General features: G+C 43.9%; 1 protein-coding gene across 1 annotated transcript; it reads right to left on the reverse strand.

Annotated features, from left to right (window-relative positions):
- Positions 1 to 6906: 6906 nt before the first annotated feature.
- Positions 6907 to 22513, reverse strand: STYXL2 (serine/threonine/tyrosine interacting like 2). Its single transcript, XM_059466885.1, has 6 exons — positions 22411 to 22513; positions 21575 to 21721; positions 19128 to 19222; positions 18081 to 18312; positions 17123 to 17340; positions 6907 to 15186 (listed from the first exon to the last, which is right to left on the reverse strand). Exons 2-6 carry the CDS (start codon positions 21700 to 21702, stop codon positions 12359 to 12361), a joined length of 3501 nt encoding a protein of 1166 aa, XP_059322868.1. The 5' UTR covers positions 21703 to 21721; positions 22411 to 22513; the 3' UTR covers positions 6907 to 12358.
- Positions 22514 to 23032: the final 519 nt, after the last annotated feature.

A 23032-nucleotide genomic window follows, 5' to 3' on the forward strand; every position in this document is an offset into this window, starting at 1 on the left:
TGGTGCTAGTTAAGACCTCTGGATATTAACATAGTGACAGTAAATATCTATATCCTTAGCTGTCTATCAGCCCAAAAAGATGCTGAGAAATAACAGGTCATAAAGGTGAGAGATTTTAAAGTGCTGAGTATGGGCATGGATATAAGATGAAAAAGATTCTGACCACAAAGGGCAGGAAAAGCGCAGCATCTCCCTGCAAGGTTTTGGAATGATTCTCTGGCAGAGCTCTTCTGTGGCATTGTGACAGGCAGAGGTAGCCATGCTGCTTGTAAGGAAGGGTTGTGGTCTTAAAGGTAAGCTACACCATCCATTTAAAATGCTAGTTCTGTGTGGCATGCAAAGTGACACAGTTCTTGGGAAAAAGTGAAAAAATGAGCTGAAGGTAAATCTCTGTTCCTGTTTCCCTGTGTATAAAGTGGACATTATGCTCCCTATTAACTTCAGCAAGCAACTCTGAAATTCTCTGTCATCTTCATATACAACATGCTTATTTTTGAAATTCAACATTAGTACTTTTTCCTTAATTGGACAAATTTTTTTTAAAACATGGAATTGTCTTGTCAGAAAGATTTCTGATGGTCTCTGCCTTTTTTCTTAGTGCTTTTGCAGTGAATAGCTATGCTTTTTCTTTTGCAAAATACAGACTATTTCACTGAAAATTTCGAGGACAAAAATCATTTCTACTTAGCAGTAGCATTAAAGCCCTTGAATTGGGCCACGTTCTGCTGCCAATGCAGTTTTGAGGACACTTGGAAAATATTTTGAACAGCAGGGAAGAATAGCGATTACCACCTCACAGTCTCTCAAAGGTGTGAATATTGTGGGTTATTTTCCCTTTGACTGTTTATGGCCTATTTACAGTATAATCACACCAAATCAGGGTTATAACATGCCTTTCTTTTTTTCTTTCAGTGAAAATAGAATCCAGCATAATTTTTTTTTATTTACTGCAGCTCCCCCTAGAAGCTCAGGCATTTTCAGGCACTAAGCAAGAATGATCTCTTTTCCAAGGCATTCATAACTGAAGGAGAGGCAAGGAGAAAGGTGGCTAGCAAAAATATTAGCTAAGTTATTTACATTTTCTACACATTTGCAATAGCCATGTTGCTGTAAACATAGCCAAAAAAATGGAATTTTAAAGGGTACTTAATTGTCGACACAAGAGAGATTTGCCACAGAAATAAGGGATTATTTACAGTGTGTAAGCATCATCAGACCAAGCTGTGGACACATGTATAAGGTGAGTTCAGTGAAATAATATTCTTATCACCCTGTACCTACCAGGCTGTGGCACTGTGTAAGTCGATTAGAAGAAAACAGTCACAGAACCACAGAATGTTTTGGGTTGGATGCGACCATAAAGATCATCCAGTTCCAACCACCCCACCATGGGCAGGGACATCTTCCACTAGGATCAGGTTGCTCAGAGCCCCATCCAACCTGGCGTTGAACACTTCCAGATATGGGGCATACACAACTTCCCTGGGCAACCTGTGCCAGGTCCTCACCACCGTCACAGTAAGGAATTTCTTCCCAATATTCAATATAAATCTACCCCACTATTTAATATTAATCTACACTTTTTCAGTGTAAAATGGTTACCTCACTTCCTATCACTACATTTCCTGATAAATAATAATAAAAACAAGCTCTTTTGTTTGTTTTTGTTTGTTTGCTTGAGACATTGGCCTGTCTGTGACTCAGGCTCCTGGTGTGGCCAACCCAGCTCATGCAAAGGCCTGATGTGTGCTGGAAGCAGCAGCATTGGACTGAAGCAGAGCCAGGTAGGCAGGACAGGTACCAGGAAGAACTAAAGGGCCTTTATGCAGCAATGGTGAAAACAGTGATTTTAGCTGAATTAGGAGGACCAGCACCCCTTGCCCCAGGAGCCTGACAACCCCTCCCAGCAGAACTGCATCCTTTGGGATATGGGAGCCTGCACATGTCTGATGTGTGTCTAATGGAAGCTGAGGGGTGTGGGAATCTTTAGAACTGGCCATTAAGACAAGCTTAAATGGTATTACTCTCCAATATGTCCTTCAGTGTAGGTTGGCAGATATACCACTGTACAACCCAGAGGGTAAAAACCAAGGGAGGTCCTCAGCTAGAGAAAATGGAAAAGAGCGAGCCTGCCTCCGTGTGAAAGACAAAAGCAGAAATTGAGAAATGTGATCAGTTACTAATGAGTGTAAAAGATTATGGAAAATATGTTTAGGGAAAGAGCTGTCTCTGAGATGCCAACTTTCCTTTTGTGCCAATGCACAAGTTTTCATCGTTTCCTTCTCACAACCCTCTGGGATCTGTGTTTGGAGATGGGGTGACACCATATGGTTCAAAGGGATAGAGCATGCAAGTGCTGTAAGCTCAGGGATATATCCAAACCTACCAGCACTAAACCTAGACTGGATATTTAGGAAACTAAGGTGGGTGCTACTCCCACTGCTGAGGATCTCAGTCCCAAGATAACGGTCCCAAATTAATGATCCATCCTCACAACATTCCTCACTGACACAGGAATCCGGATATCCACGGTACATAAGGACACTTACAAAGGGCAGCCTCTGCTTTGCAAGCAGTCAATAATGGGAAACTCACCAACCACCCTCTGGTCAGGGCAAAGCTGATTTTGTCTAAGGGACAGATAATCTACCTGATCTTACTTTTGGGTGCCCTTAATATACTGGGCATGGATGTATTGAAGGGTCAGTCGTGGGGAAAATGGGAAATAGGGACCTCACCCTTTCTGTCCCTGAGTTTATCTCCTACAGATGCATCTCTGACTGCTAATCTGTTGCAAACAGCTGCTCCTTTACCCCATAGTAAGGCAGTTAATATTCCACAATACACATTACCTTCTGCTGCTATTTGTCCTGTTACTGAATTGATAAAGGAGCTGGAAGAACAGGGAATTATCGTCACGTCTCATTTCCCCTACAATTCTCCTTTATGGCCAGTAAAAAAATCTAATGGCAAGTGGCAACTAACAGGAGATTACAGAGCCTTGAACACTGCCACTGAGCTGCTCACTGCAGCTGTGCCCAGTATGAATGATACAGTCATTTTTCTTAATGAACAATCTCCTGTGCTCAGCCAACACCAGCAGGATGCTTTGAACACCTCAGTGTGGTATCCAGGAGACTGGGTGTGATTTCAACACCCATCACTCGGAAAACTCCAGATCCCTTTGCCACACTTTTGAGGCAAAGGGATATGGGAAACAGTGGATACTGTGGGAGTGAAAATAATCATTACTGAGACTTGAATATGATCCAAAAGCTAGCTCTTCTTTCCCTCTCCCTAGGAATTGTTGAGCTCCTGGACAAATAAGCGAAAGCTGTCATTGAACCTGCATACAACTGGAAAGTGTCCATCTAGAAAGTACATGTAAGCAATCCCTGGAACTTTGTTAATGCTTTTTCTGCTATAGTGCTATCACCTGTGATACTGTTGACAGTACCTAAAAAGTCAAGAGCCTTCATGTGCTGAACAATTCTAATCCTTACCTGGGAGCATCTGGCATTACGTCACACAAATTTTGATGCCCTATGCGATGGCCAAACAAATCCACAGAAGCTGGGCTTTGCTCTACTCAGGATTATGAGCAGCCATCTCTGTGTGATAGGGATAAGGACCTAGGCAGGAGTATCTAACTTTGGAATCCTAAATAGTCTTCGGGCAGTAGAAAAATAGCCTGATTCTCATCCATGTTCAGTGCCTAAGAGCCCCAAATTATGCCAATAACTTTTCAGAAATAAGTAGTGAACTTCAGTGGAAGAAAAAGCTCCCTTAGATTATAATGGAATTGTTTTCTCAGGACTACTGTCATACTTCTACAGCTTAAAAAAATAAATATATATATATATATATAAAAGGGGAAATATTGATGAACAGTAGTTTCAAGCAAGAGTTGACTTTCCTAGTGTGCTCCAGGCTGAAATTTCTGAAAACCAAAAATGCTCACTTGCAAGCTATCTCCACAGCCCAGATCAGCAGGCAGCAATTAGCTTCCTGGGCACTCACTCTTCTTTCCATCTTCCTGATGGATATTTCATCTGAGTTTATGCTCTCCTCCCTCGCCTTCTCTTCAGCCTCTCTGCCTCTCTTTCCAATAAGGCTATGATCTGTCACAGACTCTCAGTGGACAAGACCTATACATCCCATCACTGTCACAGGCAGTTACATGAGACAGGCCAGGATGAAAAGCGGTTTGGAGGGGAGAGAAGCCGTCATGCTTCAGGGCATAGAGTTGAACTCTAACCAAGGAGGAGAGATGAAGGAGGGCTTTGGGCCAGAAGGGGAGAAAATTTTACTCAGGGCAGGTTATTCCATAATTACCCACTTAAACTTTCTTTATATCTTCTGAGGTGAATCTGGTTGTGGCCAACATCAGAGACACAAAGGGTGGATCACTGGTCTGATCCATGAGGGGAATGAGTTTCTTCATTCTTTCTGCCACTGCACTGAGTTTATAATGTTTTCTGAAACCACAATGAAATCCCTTTCCAAGCATGACCCTTGCTCTGCCAGTGATAGCCAAAACTCCTTCCCCTAGCCCCGTCCTTCACACTTCCACAAGCAATACAGAGAGAAGCCAGTACAAAGCCAGGTCAAGATGATAAGAACAAAGCCTTGAAGGCTGCTTTTAGATACCAGCTTTACTTCGACAGAGGAGGAAATTTTCAAAGAGGTGAACTCTTTCTGTCTCTCTCTCAGGCAGGAGTCTCCTGGGAGAAGAAGAAAACAGCTTTCATTTTAGCGAGTCATGATATTTATGGCCCTTTTATGGGTTTTGTTTGAAAATATAAAAGTAGATGGACTTAAATCTGTTTCAAAAGAAAGGAGATAGGAAGGGGAGAGACAGAGCATATGAAGGGCACGTGGGTCTGAATCATCTGCCCACGTTCAAAAGGAAATCAAACACCTTCTTTGTTTTAATATGGACCTCTTCTGCCACTCCTGAGGATAATATCTGACCTTGTCTGGCATAGACCCTTTTATCCCTAATGACATACAAATTTTTTATGTACACTACCACCAAGAACACTCACCTTGGAATGAAACATGACAACTATTAAATTATGCAACTGCAGCACCATGCAACAGTTCAGGTGCGATTGCTTCCAGGAAGCAGACTTTCAGATCACATCTCCTGCAGAACTGAAAGCTTTATACTCTATTCCTGAGGGGCAACTGTCAGCTTCTGCTTGCTCACATACCAGTCTCATGTGGGCTTTTATCCATCCTATTTGTGGTGTCTGTTCAGCAACTGAGGTTGCACCCTTTTGAGGGCCTCCTGTTTTTCATAAGTGGAATCTCCTCTGACCCTTTGCCTCTAGGCAATATTTTTGATCCAATTCACAGACTGAGGAGCACATGCCTCGACATTATTGAGGGAGGGAAGTTTAAGTTGAAGAACTGGGGTTTGCTTTTAGTTTTGAACGTAGTTAGGCCTGTGGTCATTTTATGTGCTTTGGGAATGAACCTCCATAGGTTGTGACAGCTACTGGGATATTTCTATGAGCAAAATGTACAAAGTTCCCCATTAATTGGCAGCTTCATAAAAGGTATTGCAGTTTCATAAAGCTCTCCTCTCAAGCAAGGAGGGAGAAATGTTCTGCCCAACTAATGGATGACTTCTGACTGGATCTGAGTTCAGCATGGAGTCATTGCAAAGATCAAATTGCTGGGATGGTCCATGAAGACAGAGCAGCCATACTGTGCTTACTGCCAGCTGGTGTTTACTGCATCTTTCTTTCATATGGTGCCCTGCAATAATCAAATGGAGAGATCACAAATAGGCACATCTTCAAAATTAGGCAAGAGGTACCCTGAAGCGTACAGCTGTAAAGTTATAAAAAGTTCTTGCCGCCATTGTTATTTTCTTATATCACTCATAAACCTGAAAATACAGACATGAAGCTGCAGGGTGATAGTGTTGGCAGCTGGGTGATGCTATAAAAATTACAGTTCCTTTAAATGTTTCTGTCCCCTAATTAGTATCACCTAAGTCTTGTTTCAGTTTTATACCCACACACATGCCCTCCTGACTGGAGTCATCCTTCCTGTCATGGTTACTTGTGCAGAGTCCTTGGTAAGTTTGAATCAGGTTTTAAGATTTATTGATCTGGCCTTGTCCATTCTGTGGTGTGTTCTTTGATTCAATTTAATGACCATAAAGCATTCAGGCATGTTGGCATGAAGGGTGCACTGGTAAGAAATAAGTGATTGATTGATTGATTGATTGATTGATTATGTAGAGACAGTGTTCTCTTCACAGTTAACAATGAAGCTAGTTTTCTATTACACACATTTCTGTCTTCCTGGGCACACAGATCTTAACTAAAAGTAAACCAGTCTACCTGCAGATATGAATCAGATGTGGAAGCAGTTATGCTCTTGTGTAAGGACTAAAATTGTCTGTTTTAAAGATACATGCAAATAAAAATGAAATGCAATCCAGAGGGGAAGGTTCAAAGCACAAACAGGATGTCCCTTCTCCAGCTCTCTAAGACAGTTTTCACATCACTGCACTTGGATAGTCCTGGGAAGAACTGAATCCATATTGTTGCCTGCTTTTATAAGTCACAAATAATGTTTTGTCTTTATATCTGTGTGTGTTTTTGTGTGTGTGTGCACCCTGTGGCAGAGGTACAGCAGTCACATGAAAACACCAAGCTCAGAAGCTACTGAGTGGTTGTAACAGGAGGATAGCTAGAAACAACATGAAATCTGCTCCTGAATATGTTGAAATGTACCAAAGAACAAAAGGCAGCCTAAGCAAAAAAAAAAAAAAACCCAAACAAACCAGAAAACAACAAAACCAACCACAAAGACAGGGTGCTCATTCAAGCAGATTATGCTGGTATTGGCAATAAACAAGCTAAATACATGCACTTTGAACCTTTTTCAATTTATTACATGAACTACAGGGTGACAAATATTATTGGCATTTAAATTATTACTTCTGGGCAAATAAGTTAGAACCTTGCTGAAATGACTGGGGCAATTCACACACCATTTAGACCTATGCTCTCACCTCTCTAGAGAACAGTTTATTTGTTACACATACTTCCCATTCTGGAAGTTTTCTTCACAATTAGAAGAGCAGCCAGAGATCAGACCCACTTTCATTTTTCTACATGACAAGTGAAATTTCAGAGAATAGGCAGGTAGCTCTCAAAGAGATTTTGCAGGATTACATGAGTATGCAGTATCTGTTTCCAAGCCCTAGACTATATTAATCACATGCTTTCAGTACCTTTGTTGGATTGTCTATACATTTAGGAAGGTCATGGATATTGTGTTTTCACATTATAATGTCTATATTGAATGGATTCCAGCTACACCCTTTAAGGAAAGGCAGGCAATGCAACATAACCTCCCCAAATAAAACTTTTTGTCTCATAATTCACCTAGCTCTCCACCACAGCTAATGTGCAAGCATTTCTCAAGGAGCTGTAAAGGAAGGAAATGGTGCTAAACTCCTTTTAAAATTATCCAGTCTAAGCTAGTGCTGCATGCAATAAATCACATTGTCCTGAAATTCCTGGATGGGGGAAATGGGCCATGGCCCCACAGCTATCAGTATTACAACGCAAAATGCAGCTCTTACAGTAGGAATAACATATTTCTGGCACATTTCCACTTCTTTCAAACTTGCTTGTACTACACTGAATTCCCAGTCCAGCACCAATGTCATTTTATCATCGGTGTCCCACTAATGTCTCTCACTCTTTCCATTTCTCCCAGTCCCCTTCACATTTCTCACACACTTGTAACTTCTTTATTTCTCCTTACTTCCCAGAGATGTTGCCTCCTAGCCTTTTCCCAGACATTGATAAATCTAAACGAATTAATATTTTGCATTGGCCTCTTTGGTTTACATTTGTATCTTCCTGTCTCTGACCACTATAGCTTCCCTTCTCAATTTGTCTATTGTCTTCAGATCTCTTTTTGAACATTTATCTCCTAGCTCTCTGACTTTCATCACTTTCTTATTTCTAACTTCAAGCAGATCAACATCAAATGGGTTTCTCTCTCATCTATCCCTCCTTAACTTCTTTGCTTCCCACATCCTCTGAGTTTCTACCTTGTTCAAAGGACATTAAGGAAACAGAGCAGTAGAAATGGGAGGATAGCTGTGGAAAAATGCAGAAGGATTTAATGTGACAGAGATTGAGAACTAAGATGGCAGATGAAGTTCAAGGCTAATAAATGTAAAACATTACAAATAAGGAAACTTAACACATAAAATGATGATTTCACATCTGACCATTGCCATCCAACAAGATTTGGTGTATAAAATAAACAGTTCTATGAAAACATCACTCTGGTGCTCAAGAAGAGCCAAAGGAACACACAGACTGTTAGCAGTCAATAGAGAAGGAACAGAAAAGAGAAAAAAAAGGTCAGTATGCCATAAGATAAATCCTTGCTACACCTGCACCCTGAATACTATGTGAGGATTTGGTCCCTCATCTCAAACATGACAAAGCAGAACTAGAAAGGGTTCAGAGAAGAATAGCCAGGACAATGAAGAGACATGGGGCAGCTCCTATATGAGGAATAAGTAATTCAGGTGAAAAAACAGAGAATTAAGGATGGGACAGAATGACTGAAGGGGGGTAAAATCTCATGGGACATGTAGATACTAAACAGACACTAGATTGGCATTGAAGGCCAGTGGGCAGAGGGATCAGAATAGGCAGAAAGAAGATGGCTGAGCATTTTGTGTGCAGTAACTTGTGGGACTTCTTGCTACAAGGGGTCACAGAGGCTAGCGGGTACGAGGCTATAGTGGTTATAACTCAGAAATTACTAGGCACTTACATAGAAGGAAAACCTATTAAGGGCTATTAAATACAAAAATATCACACCTGGCTTAGGAAGGCCTTGAGTTGCAAATGATTAGAAGCTGGAAGATCATGCTGGGGAAATAGCACTTTTATCACTGTATATATTCTTCCCTAGGTATTCACTGTTGTTCTCTATCAGAGACAGGATATTGAGCCAGATGGACCTTTGGTCTGACCCCACAGAGCCTTTCTTATGTTCTTGTGTTTATATTCTTAACTGACCCTATGGATGCTCCTTTCACTTTCACCTTCCACTATACAATGCCAAAAAACCCCTCCTCCCTATGGCAGCAAACTGAGAGGGAAAAAATATCAGTCCCAGCACATCTTTGCTGAAAAATCCTTCCTAGATAAATTTGGGTACTTATTTACTCTTTTAATCTACTGTCAGACTGGTGTCATTGCTGAAAAACCATTCACTCTGCAGCTCTGGTCACCTGAAACAATCTGTGCAGACCTCTCCCCTTTCAGCAATTCCTTATCTCCTTCTAAATTCTCATCTTAAAACCTGACTTTCTAGCCTGCCTTCAACCCCTCCATTTCTGTCTCTCCTGGTTATTGGTCTTATGACTGAATGCTTTAATATTTTCACCATGCAAGGTCTTTATGTCACTGTTTCATGTAATTTATACCTGTGAGCTGGAGCCTTTCCCATCTTGCTTTCAAGCACTGGCCATATACTGCATGGAGTCCAAAATGATCCCCACCCCCTTATTGCTTTGGGGGTTTGGCTTTATTAACAAGGATATAAGCAATAAGAAAATAAAGTTCAGCTATTTCTAAGGCTTCTCCCTCATGGCTGCTCAGCCAGCATCTTAGATGGCCTCTCCCCAGCAAACCATTTTTATCTCCCTTTTACACAAGTGAACTAATAAGCCACCTACCTCAATGAGTCAGCAGAACCCACTTAACCCTTTCTCACAAGGGTCAAAACTCGCTATCAGGATGGTCTGGCTCAGACTTGTTACAGAACCATATTCTGCCCCTTGGTCTTGAATAATTTATTTGGGTAGCAGACCTAGATTAGTGTTTAAATCAAAATGCTGCCCAAACAAAGGCTGTGCTGTACAGTGCAAAATGAAACCAATTACTACATCATCTACTGCTCGTCTTTTACAGCGCGAGATGCCCCCTGCAGTACTGCAGAGGACAGGCTTGTCTGCTGGGAACATCCAGGCACAGGAAGCAGGAGGGATTTTTCAGAGGGAATCAGCCTTTGATAAAAAAGTAAATTCAGTGCCAGAAGGTACTGCACACTTCCACTTTGATCCATCAAAACTTAAGACCTTTTCTAGGATGAAATTAAAGCAAGCTCCAAATATGTCTATGCAGAGCTGTTTTCTGCAGAGCAACTTTACCAGGGATGAAGGAAAGAGCAAAATGCCTATCCTAACACACACTGCTGAAATTCAATATAAATTCTCAGAATGTGGCTCAAGGCCTGGAATTTCACTACTTTAAAAATAGCAACTCACAGAAATATACAGAAAGAAGGGATGCATTGTATAATATATTATTTTATAGTAGAAGAGCATTATAAACCATAGAGCATCTCTGCATGCCTGAAACATTAGCACAACCATGTTCCTTATGTATTTCAGAAATGTAATCTGAGTTTACTAAAAAAAAAAACAAAACCACAAAACCCCAAAACAACCCACACAAGTAAGTGATTTCTCATATTTTTTCTAGCTTTGTTACTGGTTAATCACCTGATTGTGAGACTCCATTCACCTGACAATAAGTAGCTATCATTTACCCCAGTCCTGGCTGTCAGAAAGAATCATCTTTATCTTCAGAGAAGCAGGGATAATGTCTGATCAGTGAGTTATAGTTGAGAGAAATGATTCTAAGTTTAGGAAAATTGCCAGCTGCATTTTGTTATCAGTAACCATTATTTAGATAGCATTGCTGATGCGCGCAGCGCCATACAGACAGGGACAAAGAGCAGGCCCTTGCCCTGTGGAGCTTGCTGTCTGTATTACACAATTAAAATAGGGAGAGGTACTAGCACAATGGTAATGGTGAGCTCTAAGCATCACAGTGGGAGGGAGAAGAGATTACAAGAAAAAGACAAACTTCCTGTGAGACAGCGCTACTGCATCATCCCTCCATTGTTGTTTTAGATTCAGCTCTGCCAGAGGGCTTTGTTGGTTCAAAATACAGTCTGTACAGAAGAGAGAACTGACAATTCCTGAGCCAAAGTCAGTAGAAACCGGCCTATGTGCTTACAAGAGAGAGGTGGAGGATGTTGACTGGTGAGGGTTGGGTGCTGTGGTGTGGAAAGACACACAAGTGATGCTGTGGCAAGCTGGTGGGTTGTGTCACACAAGCTCACAAGGCTCTGCAGGGCATGGAAAGACCTGAGGCTCTTAACCTGGAGTACTCAGTTACCATGGAGGCTGGGCTTCTTCCTGTGTAGCTCAGGATATAAGAACACTTTAACTGTAAGATGCCATTTGAACCTACCTGCGCCTCCTAAAAACAAGTTTCCAGGTGCCACCTTCACAGACACACAATTTCTCCTTAGGTGCACGGTACCTTACACCTATGGTGTAATTAAACAATTTTATTATGAGGTCAGTTTGTGTATTGCTCTTTTCTTTCAAGGCAATCATGTTGAAAATTAAACTGACTATAAACACAAAAGCACCAATTTAGCTGAGCTGCATATAAACCAAAGTGAAGTCAATACTCAGAAACCCAGCCTACACTAACACTAATCCTAACTCTATCTCTTTAACTACATAAAAAAAAGATTTTTGGATGGCTGCTCATATTACTGTGTTTTTCCTTTGTTGACCTGAAGTTATTGGGAGGAACCAACCATACTGGAGCATAGATGACTCTATCTAATGGAAAACAATGAATACATTCATTACTGCACTTAACTTCTAAACAGGACACATCTTCTTTTTTCAAGTATTCCACTTTGCTTCTGCTATTTAGTAAAGTAAAACAGAACACATATAAACCTGAACTGTCTTACTTCTCTAGACATTCGTAAGGCTAGTGCAGAAAATGGAGCCTACCTGGTAATATCTTCTCAGTCGTATAAAGTAAAACTGATTAAGAGAAAAGCATTCTCTAAGTTCCTAGAAAAGGCTGTTGGCTTCTTCCATTTATGATCAAAAAGATCCTAGAAAAAACATGTCCAGTCTTTAATGACACTAGGAAATTGAAATAACCAAAATGGGATGTGATTGGTCTTTTGACTTGAGGTGTCACCGTTACCTGCTTTTGCTGCTGAAACATTGTCTGGCTCCTAATGGCTTCTAACATTGTGTTCCTACCTACATTGATCATTTAATACCAGCATCTTCTTTCTGACAAACCACAAACACTTGCAGAACTTGACCTCTTCCCTTCATCGCTTTTGATTAAGAAGAGAACTATCTGCAGGAAATGCCCTACAAACCACAAAGGATTATCAAAAATATAATGATGAGTGAGTGATTCAGGGACTCTGTGGCTCTGCTTGTGTTCCTGGAGTCTGATCTTGGTCACTCTTCCCTTCTCCGCTGGAGCTTTGCTGTAGTTTCCTCTAGTCGGCTTCTCCAAGCAGCAATAATGGCATCATCATCCATCTCTTCTTCCTCTTCTTTACGTGCGCTTCGCCTGTACTGAGAGACCTGCCTAGATGCAAACCTTTCTTCACTTTGCTCCACTTTTGCCTCCTTCTTTCCATCTTCTTCAGACTTTGAAAAGCTTTGGGTGAACTTTCTCTTTGCTCCACACTCTGACACGTCTGACCTGGCCTCCTCTTCACATGCCTCCACGTGATGAGCTCTAACTCGGCTCTGTGTAGATGGTTCAGGGGATTCAGAGTCAAAGGGTGGTTCAGGTGACTGGCTGAAAACATGCAGATCTGGGCTGCTTCCTCTGGAACTTGTCTCACTGACCCTGGACCTCGTGAACTTGTACATCTTTTTGTCCTCTTTTGCAGAAGCAGAGGAAAATCTTGACATGGTTCTCAGTGAATCTCCTGTTGACTCGTAGGAAGAACAGCTATCTAGCTCTTTTCTTTGGGATCTGCAGAATCTGTAACTAGATGTCTCAGAATCCATCTGTCTAACTCTGGATGATCTATATTTCTCTCTAGCTTTCTCAGTCTGATCATAATATGACGGTGGTTCTCTTTCTGCTTTCAGGCCATTGAGCCACTTGGTAATATCAGTATCTACCTCTGACTTTGGTGCACCTGAGGCTGCAGGTTGACTGGACAGATCAAAGACTGCATCAGTTCTGTCAAAATCTGCTTGCAAGGGACGCCTGTGGCTGTTTGTTGTACTCTCTCTGTCATCTTCTGTTTCATCTTCCTCTGCTTTGGTCACCTTTTTTTTAAATAAAGTGCTGCGTTTATTGTCTCTGATCACCTTTTCAATTTGATAGTCTGACATTTTTTCTCTCATTTCCATTTGCATCTCTTTCTCCTTCCTCCTGAGTTTCTTTAGGTCAACATCATCAGCAAAGAGGCTGTACAGTGGTTTGCTTGTCTGGGTCATCTTCATGTTTGAAGCAGTCCCTTCTGTCCTTGCGCTCACGGAGGTGTTGCAGGACAGCACAGACTGAGACTCAGCCCTGCGCAGGTCCTGCTGGTGGAGCTGAGAGGCAGCCAGGGATGAGCCACTCTGAGCACTGAGAAGAGAAACTTTGTCGTCATCTGCTCGCCTGCCAAGGTCTCCTGACAGGGAGGCCATGGCGGACGATGGACGGGACAGCATCAGGATCTCATTCTGCTTTTGAGCAATGGTTTCACTGACCACGTTAGCGATCCACTTCTGAATGCTTGCCATGGATATTGTGTCACCTGGGCCAACTGGGAGATTGGGAAGGGGTATATTTGGCATCTCTGTTGCTCCAGTACAACTCCTGGCCTGTGACAAAGATGAATGATTTGTCTGCATGCTCAGGGCAGAAGCTGCATCGTCAGCACCACTTGCAGAAGGCGCTGAAGACCAGAAAGCTGACAGGGGAATACTCCCACTCATTGTACTCTCTGTCTCCCAGCTGCACATGGACTGGCTTTCTTCTAAAATTTTCTTTGAACGTTCAAGGAGCTCTACACGCCTCTGTCTCTTTTTAGCTGAAGCAGAATCCTCAGTTTTGGCAAATTCCACAAATTCCTCCTTGCTGCTTTCACTGCCCACCTTCTTCTGCCGCTTCATTTTCCAAGCCTGGTAAGCAGTCAGATCAATATCTGACAAACTCTTCCCTTCTGTTTCCTCCTGACCTGCCTGGCTGCCATCCTCTGCTGGAGATGGTGCAGATGATGGTTCTAAATCCTTCTTGTGAAAGCCAAACTGGATCCTCTTGACCTTCCACCTTTCTAGAGGAGTCAACTTGTCCTTGTTCTTTTGGCAGAAATTGTAGAAGGAGCTACAGGAGGAGTCTGAAAGCACACTCTCCTCATCCACATCCCTCTCCTTTCTTCCCATTTCTGGGGATTGTCTTTCCCCACAGGTCTTATTCCTAGAATGATACCTCTGAGCAGCTTCTTTCTCAATCTCCAGAAGCCTCTGATTCCACATGTCCCAGGTGCTCTCAGAAGACACAGAGTCTGTGCGGCTCCTCCTCATCCTGCTAAAGCTACTGGCTTCCAGCTGCTTCTTTAGGGTTCGGATCTCAAAACTGCTCACACTCTCAACATCACTGAATTCACCTGATGGGTAAGGTCTTCCTCCCATGCTGCATTCACCATCCTCCTCCCTGGCTGTACCTGCCATCTGGTATTTCTCATTTCTGCGCTGCCAATCGTGAATCCTCCGTTCCACATCTTCATCAGATTGTTCCTCTTCCTGATCCAGATGCTTTGGAGATGTTCTTCTTTCATGGTGAACTCCTGCTTCCTTTACAGACAGGCCTTGTTTCTTCCTCCATTCCTCATACAATTGTTCCTCTTCCTCCTCAGTGATCAGGGTGGAGTGTTTGGAAACCCAGCTAGTTTTTTCCACTGACGAAGAGCTCATAAAACTACCCAGAATGCTGCTGGTGTCCTCTTCTTCTACTGTGATGGAGTGGGCTTTGGCTCCCTTGATGCTCCCTGAGTCCCCAGCTCCAGAGAGCCGTGAAGAAGTCCCTGCACAGGGAAGAGGACTTTGGCTTGGAGTCACGTCCTCATCTCCAGAACGCTCCAGCTCTCTCTCCTCCAAGAGCTGCTCGTTGAGCTCCCGCAGCTGCTTCAGGAAGCCGTCGTTGGGGTAGATGGCACGCTTCTTCCTCAGGGTCATCAGAGCCTCCAGAACAGTCATGTGGTGGTAGATCATCAGGTAGGCAGCCACCAGCACAGCTGAGCGGCTCATCCCCATCTCACTGCTGACAAGGATTCTGCCTACAGACAGTGAACATGAAAGGCATCAGCTATTTCCAATAGCAGACAGGATGCTCTGGTATGTAGCACAAAAGCATTCTCTGCATAGTGTTAAAAACTACACTGATTATATGTTTCAGAGACTGAAACCAACACTAAATATTCACTAGCTTTACCTTAATAAAAATCTAGATACATACAAAAAAAAGCACATTAGTCTCAAAAACTGTGGGCAAGCACATTTCCAAACAATTTAAATAGTATTTGTATTTTCACCTACACACTTCACTTACTCAAATAGTCAAAAAGCTTATAATAGGTATTAGAAAGGCAAGTGAGATAATCTTGACTTGCTAGCTGACATAGGGTCAGACATTTAAGCTCTCCATGCTTTTTTCTCAATATGTAAAAAGTGAGATATTAGCATTAGCCTCCAGGAAGGTACTGGGAGGATAAGCAAGTAACTTATTTTTCCTATAAGGGACATTATAGGACTTAAATAACAATTTTATATTAATTTAATAGTATTTTTGCCAGGATCTAGATCAGTTTCGCAAGGTACCCTCAAACAATTACATTGAAGACTGGCTGGAGGCCAAAGTCCTGTTATATCTTACAAGAACAGAACCAAGCAACTATCAGAAAAGAGCTGAATTTGACAAACTGATCCAGATGCTTTAAACTAGTGGGACCCACTGTCCTCCACCAGTAATGGTATAAGCAAGAATCAAAACTGAGGATCTGCTTTATTTTACAGCATTTACTACGTCTTACAGAAAACCAAACTTTGGCACAGACAAATTGTTTGGGGTTTAAGTTACTTGTATGGCAAATTACAGCTAAAGGAAAGCTTGTAAATACGGAGAGAGTGTAAATGAGGCTTTGCTAGCTTGCAAACAACTGAAATTACTGCTTCTAAATGTGTGATAGACTCCAGTTCAATCAATCTGTTTGCACTGAAACTTAATGAAGCCAATTTAAGCATCATCTTTCTAACTGCTGATATGTTACCACAAGAGGTTTACCTAATGAACCTCTTCCTCCAATCCTGAAATCTCTTTAATACCTTAGCATCAAAAGTCTTGGTTGCCTTCCAAGTGTTTTACCAGCCAGCTAAACCAATCTAACAGCTCACCAAGAGGGGGAGATCTCCTTCCTTTCATTTCTTCCAAGGTTCATCTGCCTTGGTGCATCCTCCTTGTGTTGTTCAGCTATGAAAACTGGCTCAACATTCCTTGCATACAAACAAAACTTTACACTTTTCTTACTGTCACTAGTGCTTTCTGTTGCCTCTCCACAGAAATGAGATTAATTGACAATTTATATGAGGAATATCAGTGATATCACAGACCCCGGTGCTTCTTTCAATACTGAACTGCAAAAAGATATTTCTAACTGTCCACTGAATGTGCAATAAAATGACTAGAGTGCACTGGAGGTCCACAGAGTAACAGTTGCCATGGAATTGAAGTCCAGCAAATCTGACAGCAGCCTGGGTGTAGACACCCAGAGGTTCAACTCACCCACTTGGGTTGTTCTGGTAAATCAGCCTGGTTTATGGCATCATGGCAAAACTGGAAAGTGCATGGTACAGGAATATACCTATCTCTCTATTTATATAGTATTATAGACTATCAATATTTAAAAAAAAAATATTAGAGCAGGGATTCTACTCTTTGCTACAGTCAGGTTCTTTCAAATCAGCTGCAGGAGCTGACTTGCAGCCTACTTTGAACCTGAAGCCATGGGGCTGCTGGGCTGCCTCCCCTTTCCAGTTTGCTCCCTCCTGTTCTGAATGAGACTGGGCAGAAACAGGCAGGAGGTGCTCGCTGTCATGCAGAGGGCAAAGGCTCTGCCTTCTACCCCATTACAAGTGTGGCATATCAGCTGTTTATCAGAGTAAGGTTTCCTCCTGTTAATTCCCAAGCAACCTGGAACCACTTCAACCTCCTCTTACCTCTGTAAGTCAGCAGGGCTTCGTCAAGGAACTCTGCAGCTGGGCGGAAGTGTTTGGAGATATCTGCATCTGGAAAATCATCCACTTCAATGCCCAGGTACTGGATATTGAGACCATTGTAGAAACTTGCTCCTGTGTAGACACCTGTGCCATGAGCTGCATTCAGGACATGGGTGATCCCCAGTCTCTTCAAACGGCTTTTGTTCACTGCAACGCTTCTGCAAAAAAGGGAAAAACGTGTTAGATATCAGTGCCCCTATTTTAGGTGGGAAAAGAGCTGCATGCTACAAAGTCTACATAACTCCCAGTCCATGCAACTCATTCAGCATGAGGCACCACTCAGGTCTTAATGTCCTTTGAGAGTTCTACAGGTATCCCTTTCCAATACTCACTCTGAGAAGAAAACAAGAAGCCTGTAGAGCCACATGCTCTGTTTCCACTCCAGCTTGGTTTGAAACTCATACTGCCATCCTAGGATCAGACCATGTACTTATTTATCAATTTTTACCACTCCATAATTGATGCTTTACTCTATATCCCCTTCTAATTCTGTCTGCTCACTTACACATATAGCTGAACCACGGCACAGGATACCTAATAATGTTTACTTGACATTTGCTTTGGCATTACCTTTTAAACTCCCTTCTACATACCAAAGACTTTAGTTCCAATTTTAGGGCCAAATTCCAGTCAGAACAGTGGAATTTGGGCTAATTTGTCTTTTCCTCTCTTAAACTGTTGAGGCATCTAAACAGAATAGGAAAGCTGCTGATTCTATTCCAGAAGTATTTACTTTCCAGTGCATAGAGATTTCTGTGAGCACAGTCTGAAAAACACTTTAGGGCTCTCTAGGGATGAAAGGTATTAGATGCATGTAATACATGTTATGCCTTCAATGGTTCCATCTGACCCTTTACTGGGAATCTCGTGCAGCTTGATGACAGAAGCTGACACTCACTTTTCTGCTATGAAGACATTAGGCCAGACTTCATCCACAGCATCCCTGGGGGTCTCCAGCCTGTCCTTCATGAGTGCCCTCTGCAAGTCCATCACACACGGCGTGTTAAACAAGCTGGTGTCATCAATCTTCTCCTTAACTCGGTTGTACAGGTCTTCCACCATCAGCTGCTGCGCAGACTCCAGCATCCTGGGACACACCGAGTCCACCCTGACATCCTTTGTCTTCAGCTCTGGAATAAACTGACATTGTAACCAAAAGCACACAAAAACAATGCAAATGGATGAGCTATCATTACTTGTGCCTGGACAAGCCTTGTGGCTTTTCTTCCCCAGAAATACCACCCTGCTCTGTCTGCAGTGTGGGCAGGTACGTGTTCCTAGGAGCTGCCTCAGGGCAATCAGCAATGAGAAGGGCACCTTGCACTCAGCCCCACACTGGCCCAAGGCCTGGGAGTTAAGGGCACCCTTATTCCAGGCCCAGAGTGGGGAAGTGGAGAGGGAGCTGTTGGGCTCTTCTCCCTTGTATCCAGTGGTCAAACATGTGGGAATGGTTCAAAGCTGAGATGGGGAGATTCAGACTGGACATAGAGAACCACTTTTTCTCTGAGAGCGTGGTCAAACACTGGAACAGGCTTCCTAGGGAGGTGGTTAATGCCCCATCCTTGACAGTGTTTAAGAGATGTTGGACAGTGCTTTAATAACATGATTTAACTTTTGGTCAGCCCTGATAGTTGGACTTAGATCATCACCTATGTCCTTCAAACTGAAATACTCCATTTTATTTTATTCTATTCCATTCTAGTCTGATTTAGCTTGTTGCAGCAAGCAACCAGCACTCAAACTTTTACCCCTGCAGTACACAATTCTGCCACAGATTCATTGCACAGCTTCAAAGGAGGTCACCAAACCTTTCTGTAAGTTGATCTTTCTTTCTCTACTTCAGATGGAGTTTTCTCATAAGGGCTTTTTTATCATTTAGGATCTGTAGATGAGAAAGGCAAAGCAAGTGCAACTTCAGGTCTCTGTAACTTGCATAGTCTCTTACCTTCACTGATGATTTGTTTGGCAGCCACAGCAGATGACAGATGGATTGGCTCCATGAAGATGCTCTCTGTGTCAGTGTCTGATATCACTGAATACCTGCCAACCAACCACACTGCCTGTTAGGCAAATGCTGGGATCCACTGGGATCCCATCCCCAGGACTTCAGCCCTCTTCACCCATTCCAGAGTGGAATAACAAGGAACTAGAGCAGGGAGGATTCTTTGATTGTAGAAGGGAAGTCCCAGCTCTTCTCCCACATCTCATTCCCACCCCAATCTCTAGCATGGCACTACAGGCTTCAAAGATGTCTCGGTATCCAGTGTTTGCAGGATGCAGACAGGTCCCATGAGGAGAAGCTGCAGGGGGCTGGGAGTGTGATCAGATTGCCTGGTGGAGGAGTTTATGGGCAGAGAACATCAGTGTCTGGTTTGAGACTGGGAGGGGATGGATCACAAGAAAAAGTCTCACAAATAACTCCCACTTAGACAGACAGATATAAACATGGCTCTAACTAGAATTTATTGAGTAATTCAAAACAGATTGTGCTAGAAAACTGTTGGGTTTTCTTTCTGCTAGTTAATTGCCTGCAAGCATCCTTTGAGCTACCACAAGCTTCAGTGCAAGCACTGAGATTGAAGCCTATGAATCTCTCCCTCAGTACTTTGTACCTTGGGCACTTCAGAGCATGAACCTGTGATCAGTCTCTCCACTCACTCAGTGTTGTGTCACTGTGGGTCAGAAACCACTACGACACCCACAAACACCTTTGAAGTGTTATTTGACATAGTGTAGCAAGTTTTTGTTAAGCAAAAAAGGCCACAACCTTAAAAACAAATACATTTCTCTCTGGATCCACCTATACAGTCCAAGAAGATTCAGTTAGGCCATCTTAACAAAATATTTTACAGGGCTTTTTCCCTGATCTACACCCTCTACACTGCCTTCCAAATAGATGGTACAAATCACCAGGACAAGTGTGCTGCCATCACAGAAGCTCTCTGGCAATGCAAGGCCTGCAGACTGTTTGTTTTTGTTTAATTAAAGCAGGAGAGGGAGGGTGATTAATATGCAGTCAGGGTGCAGCAGTGTCTGGAGAGCTGAACTGCTTTCAGGCTCCAGAATCAAAACAGAGGGCACAGCCATCGGAAACCACTTAACAGGCTCATCCAGGTCATTTAGCTGAGTTCCAGCACTTGTCAACCGTGACTGCAAGTAATCCTCTTCTAGTTCTTCAAAGCAGTTTACGAGATGAGCAAGGGGAGTCTCAGTCTCATTTACAGGAGCTGACACAAATTTGCAGCTATGCCCTGCCTTCGATTCCTTCTGCTGTAAAGGCTGCCCCCAAGCTCAATAAAAAGGTAGCAGTTGGCAATAATCTGCCACCACAAGCTCAACATGTTTTACCTGTAGCTGCCCTGAGCCTCTGTGAAACACAGAATCTGCCCAAGCCTGGATCTTTCAAGGACCCCCTTCTGGCTGGGAATGGTCTTGCCATTTTCATCACTGTGTTTTGCCACTGACAGCATGAAAAAAAGGGAGAAAAAGGAAAAAGGAAAAGGAAAGGAATAATTTGGAGAGATGTTTCTGTTCATTTTGAGTGACTGATGAGCAGTAGGAGAGAGCTCAATACATAATTTTACTTTATGTGAACTCAGTGATCTTCCTAAACAATTTTGATTTCATGTGGTTAAATGAAATAAGTACTCAATTTTTCTGCAGTGTCCCACAGTTAGCAGGAAACATTTCATAACCTCCTACTTGTCAAGGGACACTGGGGAAGGTTCCTTTTAAACTCTATCCCTACTTCTTGCTTTCAGCTAAAGCATCTCAAAGGTTACAGAAAGCCCTGCAGAGCATTTTGCTTTAGGAAAAGAGAACAGAGGGGTGTATTTTTCCTTGTGTTAGGAGAAAACACATCTAATCATGCTTGTTTTGCTTGAGGTAACTCAATTTCTGCTTGTGCTGTGACAGCCTCCTGTTCAGTGCCTGAAGCCTGTAGCTAAAGCTGGTTCTGAATCAAACCCAAATCCCAAGATCTTTGGTCTTTCTAGGGCTGGCAAAGCCTAATATCAACATTCAATAAATCCACAAATCCTTATAATGGACATAAAGATGAAGCTGAATTTGTGAAGAGTTGAAATTGGATCAGAAGTTTCAGCATAGGAGTATGAGAGGGTGAGACAGGGAAGAGAGACACCAGCAGCCCATAGTACTCCTTCCTGCAGTTTATCCCTGCTGCAGTCTCCCAGCAGGGTGGATTCATTAGTGCAGGAGTCCTGTCTCTGCGGGCCCTGTGTGAGTGGCACACTGACCCCACCTCGGGGAGGGCAGGGAATCCCCGGGCTCAGCTTGGCCCAGGCGCCAGGGTGGAGGAGAGGAGGAAGGGAAGCAGGGAAGGGCAGCACTCCCACGTGCTGCCAGGAGCCGTGTTGGTGCCTGGGGACTCACCGGCTGGGCGAGGGGCTGCGCAGGTAATGGGCCTGCACGGCCTTCACGTCCGGGCCCGCCTCCTCCTCCTCCTCTTCCTCCTGGGGCACCGGCGGCTCCTCGCTGTCCGAGTCTCTGCCGCTGGCCATGGCGGCTGCTGCGGACCCGCTGCAGGGAGCAGGGACAGCCATTACACAGGGCTGCACAGAAGGCCAGTCCCTGGCTCTGGGGCACAAGTGGCAGGGGTACAGCAGAAGAGCTCCCACACTGCTCCTGTGAGGAGCCCTTTCCACAAGGGCTGTGCTGGCTCCTTTTCCAGGGCACCTGCCATTCCCAGGGCCTCATGCAGCTCCCTGGCTGCTGCCCAGCGAGCACCAATGCTCTTTGCCTGTGAGTAAGGGTGCTGGAAGGCCAGGAAGGAAGGGGTGGCAGGGCAGAAACTCTATACTCGCCTGACCGACCGCACGAGGTGGCTGGAAGGAGCTGTACACAGCCAGAGCTGGGCTGGAAACAGGGTCAGGGGCAAGAAACATGAGACCTCGTGTCCCCAAAATGAAACGCCCCTAAAGCTTAAAGCCAAAGGAGCTTGAAGGCTTGGGGACTTTGTCCTTGTAATCCTTTGTGTGGAGGCTGCTGTTCTCACCCTGGGTGTGGGAGAGCAAGGGCACGACAGCTCAGTGAGGAACACTGAAACACAGCAGGCAACACCTGCCCTGGCCCAGGCAGAGGGACCCTTGCCTCAGTGCCTCAGTGCCACAAGAGGCAGCGGCAGCCGGGCTCAGGCCGGGGGATGGCGGCCGCGTGGTCACCCACAGGCAGCGAGCAGGGAGAAGGGTGAGCAAGGAAAGGGAACTTACCCTGTGCCTGATGGCTCCACTGCGGGTCCCTGCTGGCAGCACGGCAGAGGAGGCCACTGAAGACAGCAAGGAGAGCTACTGGGGGGGAAAGCAACCAGCTGCCCCCCTCTCACTCTCTCTACTGCTTCTTCATCGAGGGGCAGGACAACTGTTGGCACCAAACCTTTATCAGCCTTCTAAATATAGCTGTCCTGACACTGGCTGCTGGATTGCATGGGAAGGAATTCAGTGCCTCACAGACAGCAGCTGGTAAGCACTTAACTCCTTCCCTGCTGTGGGCTGGATGGTTTCTCAGTTGCAGAAAAAGAGTCCAGAGGCAGTGAGGCTGGACCTCTGCCTGCAGAGAGCCTCCAGGCAAGGGGGATCCCAGCAGGCACAAACTGAAATGCAGGTACGACCTCTGATATCCTTGGGAAATGCAGTGCAGGCTGAAACCACTCCAACCTAAGGGAAAGTAAGCTACCTGTCAGCTACCTGGACTTCTGTATTGACTTTGGCATGGTCCCACACAACATCCTTACCTCTCATTTGGAGAGAGGTGGATTTGATTGATGGACTATTTGATGGATAAAGAAGTGGCTGGATGGGATCCAAATACAGTCAATGGCTCAGCATCCCAACA

Source organism: Ammospiza nelsoni, chromosome 2, assembly GCF_027579445.1.
Source record: "Ammospiza nelsoni isolate bAmmNel1 chromosome 2, bAmmNel1.pri, whole genome shotgun sequence".
In the NCBI taxonomy this organism is placed as follows: domain Eukaryota; kingdom Metazoa; phylum Chordata; class Aves; order Passeriformes; family Passerellidae; genus Ammospiza; species Ammospiza nelsoni.

Bases quoted from the DNA above. Each gene is read 5' to 3' on its own strand.
- STYXL2 (XM_059466885.1), bottom strand. From the start codon at position 21,702: ATGGCCAGCGGCAGAGACTCGGACAGCGAGGAGCCGCCGGTGCCCCAG. The intron at 19,223-21,574 runs GTGAGTCCCCAG...GTTGGTTGGCAG, and splicing joins CGCAGCCCCTCGCCCAGCCG to GTATTCAGTGATATCAGACA. The intron at 18,313-19,127 runs GTAAGAGACTAT...AGTTTATTCCAG, and splicing joins CAAACAAATCATCAGTGAAG to AGCTGAAGACAAAGGATGTC.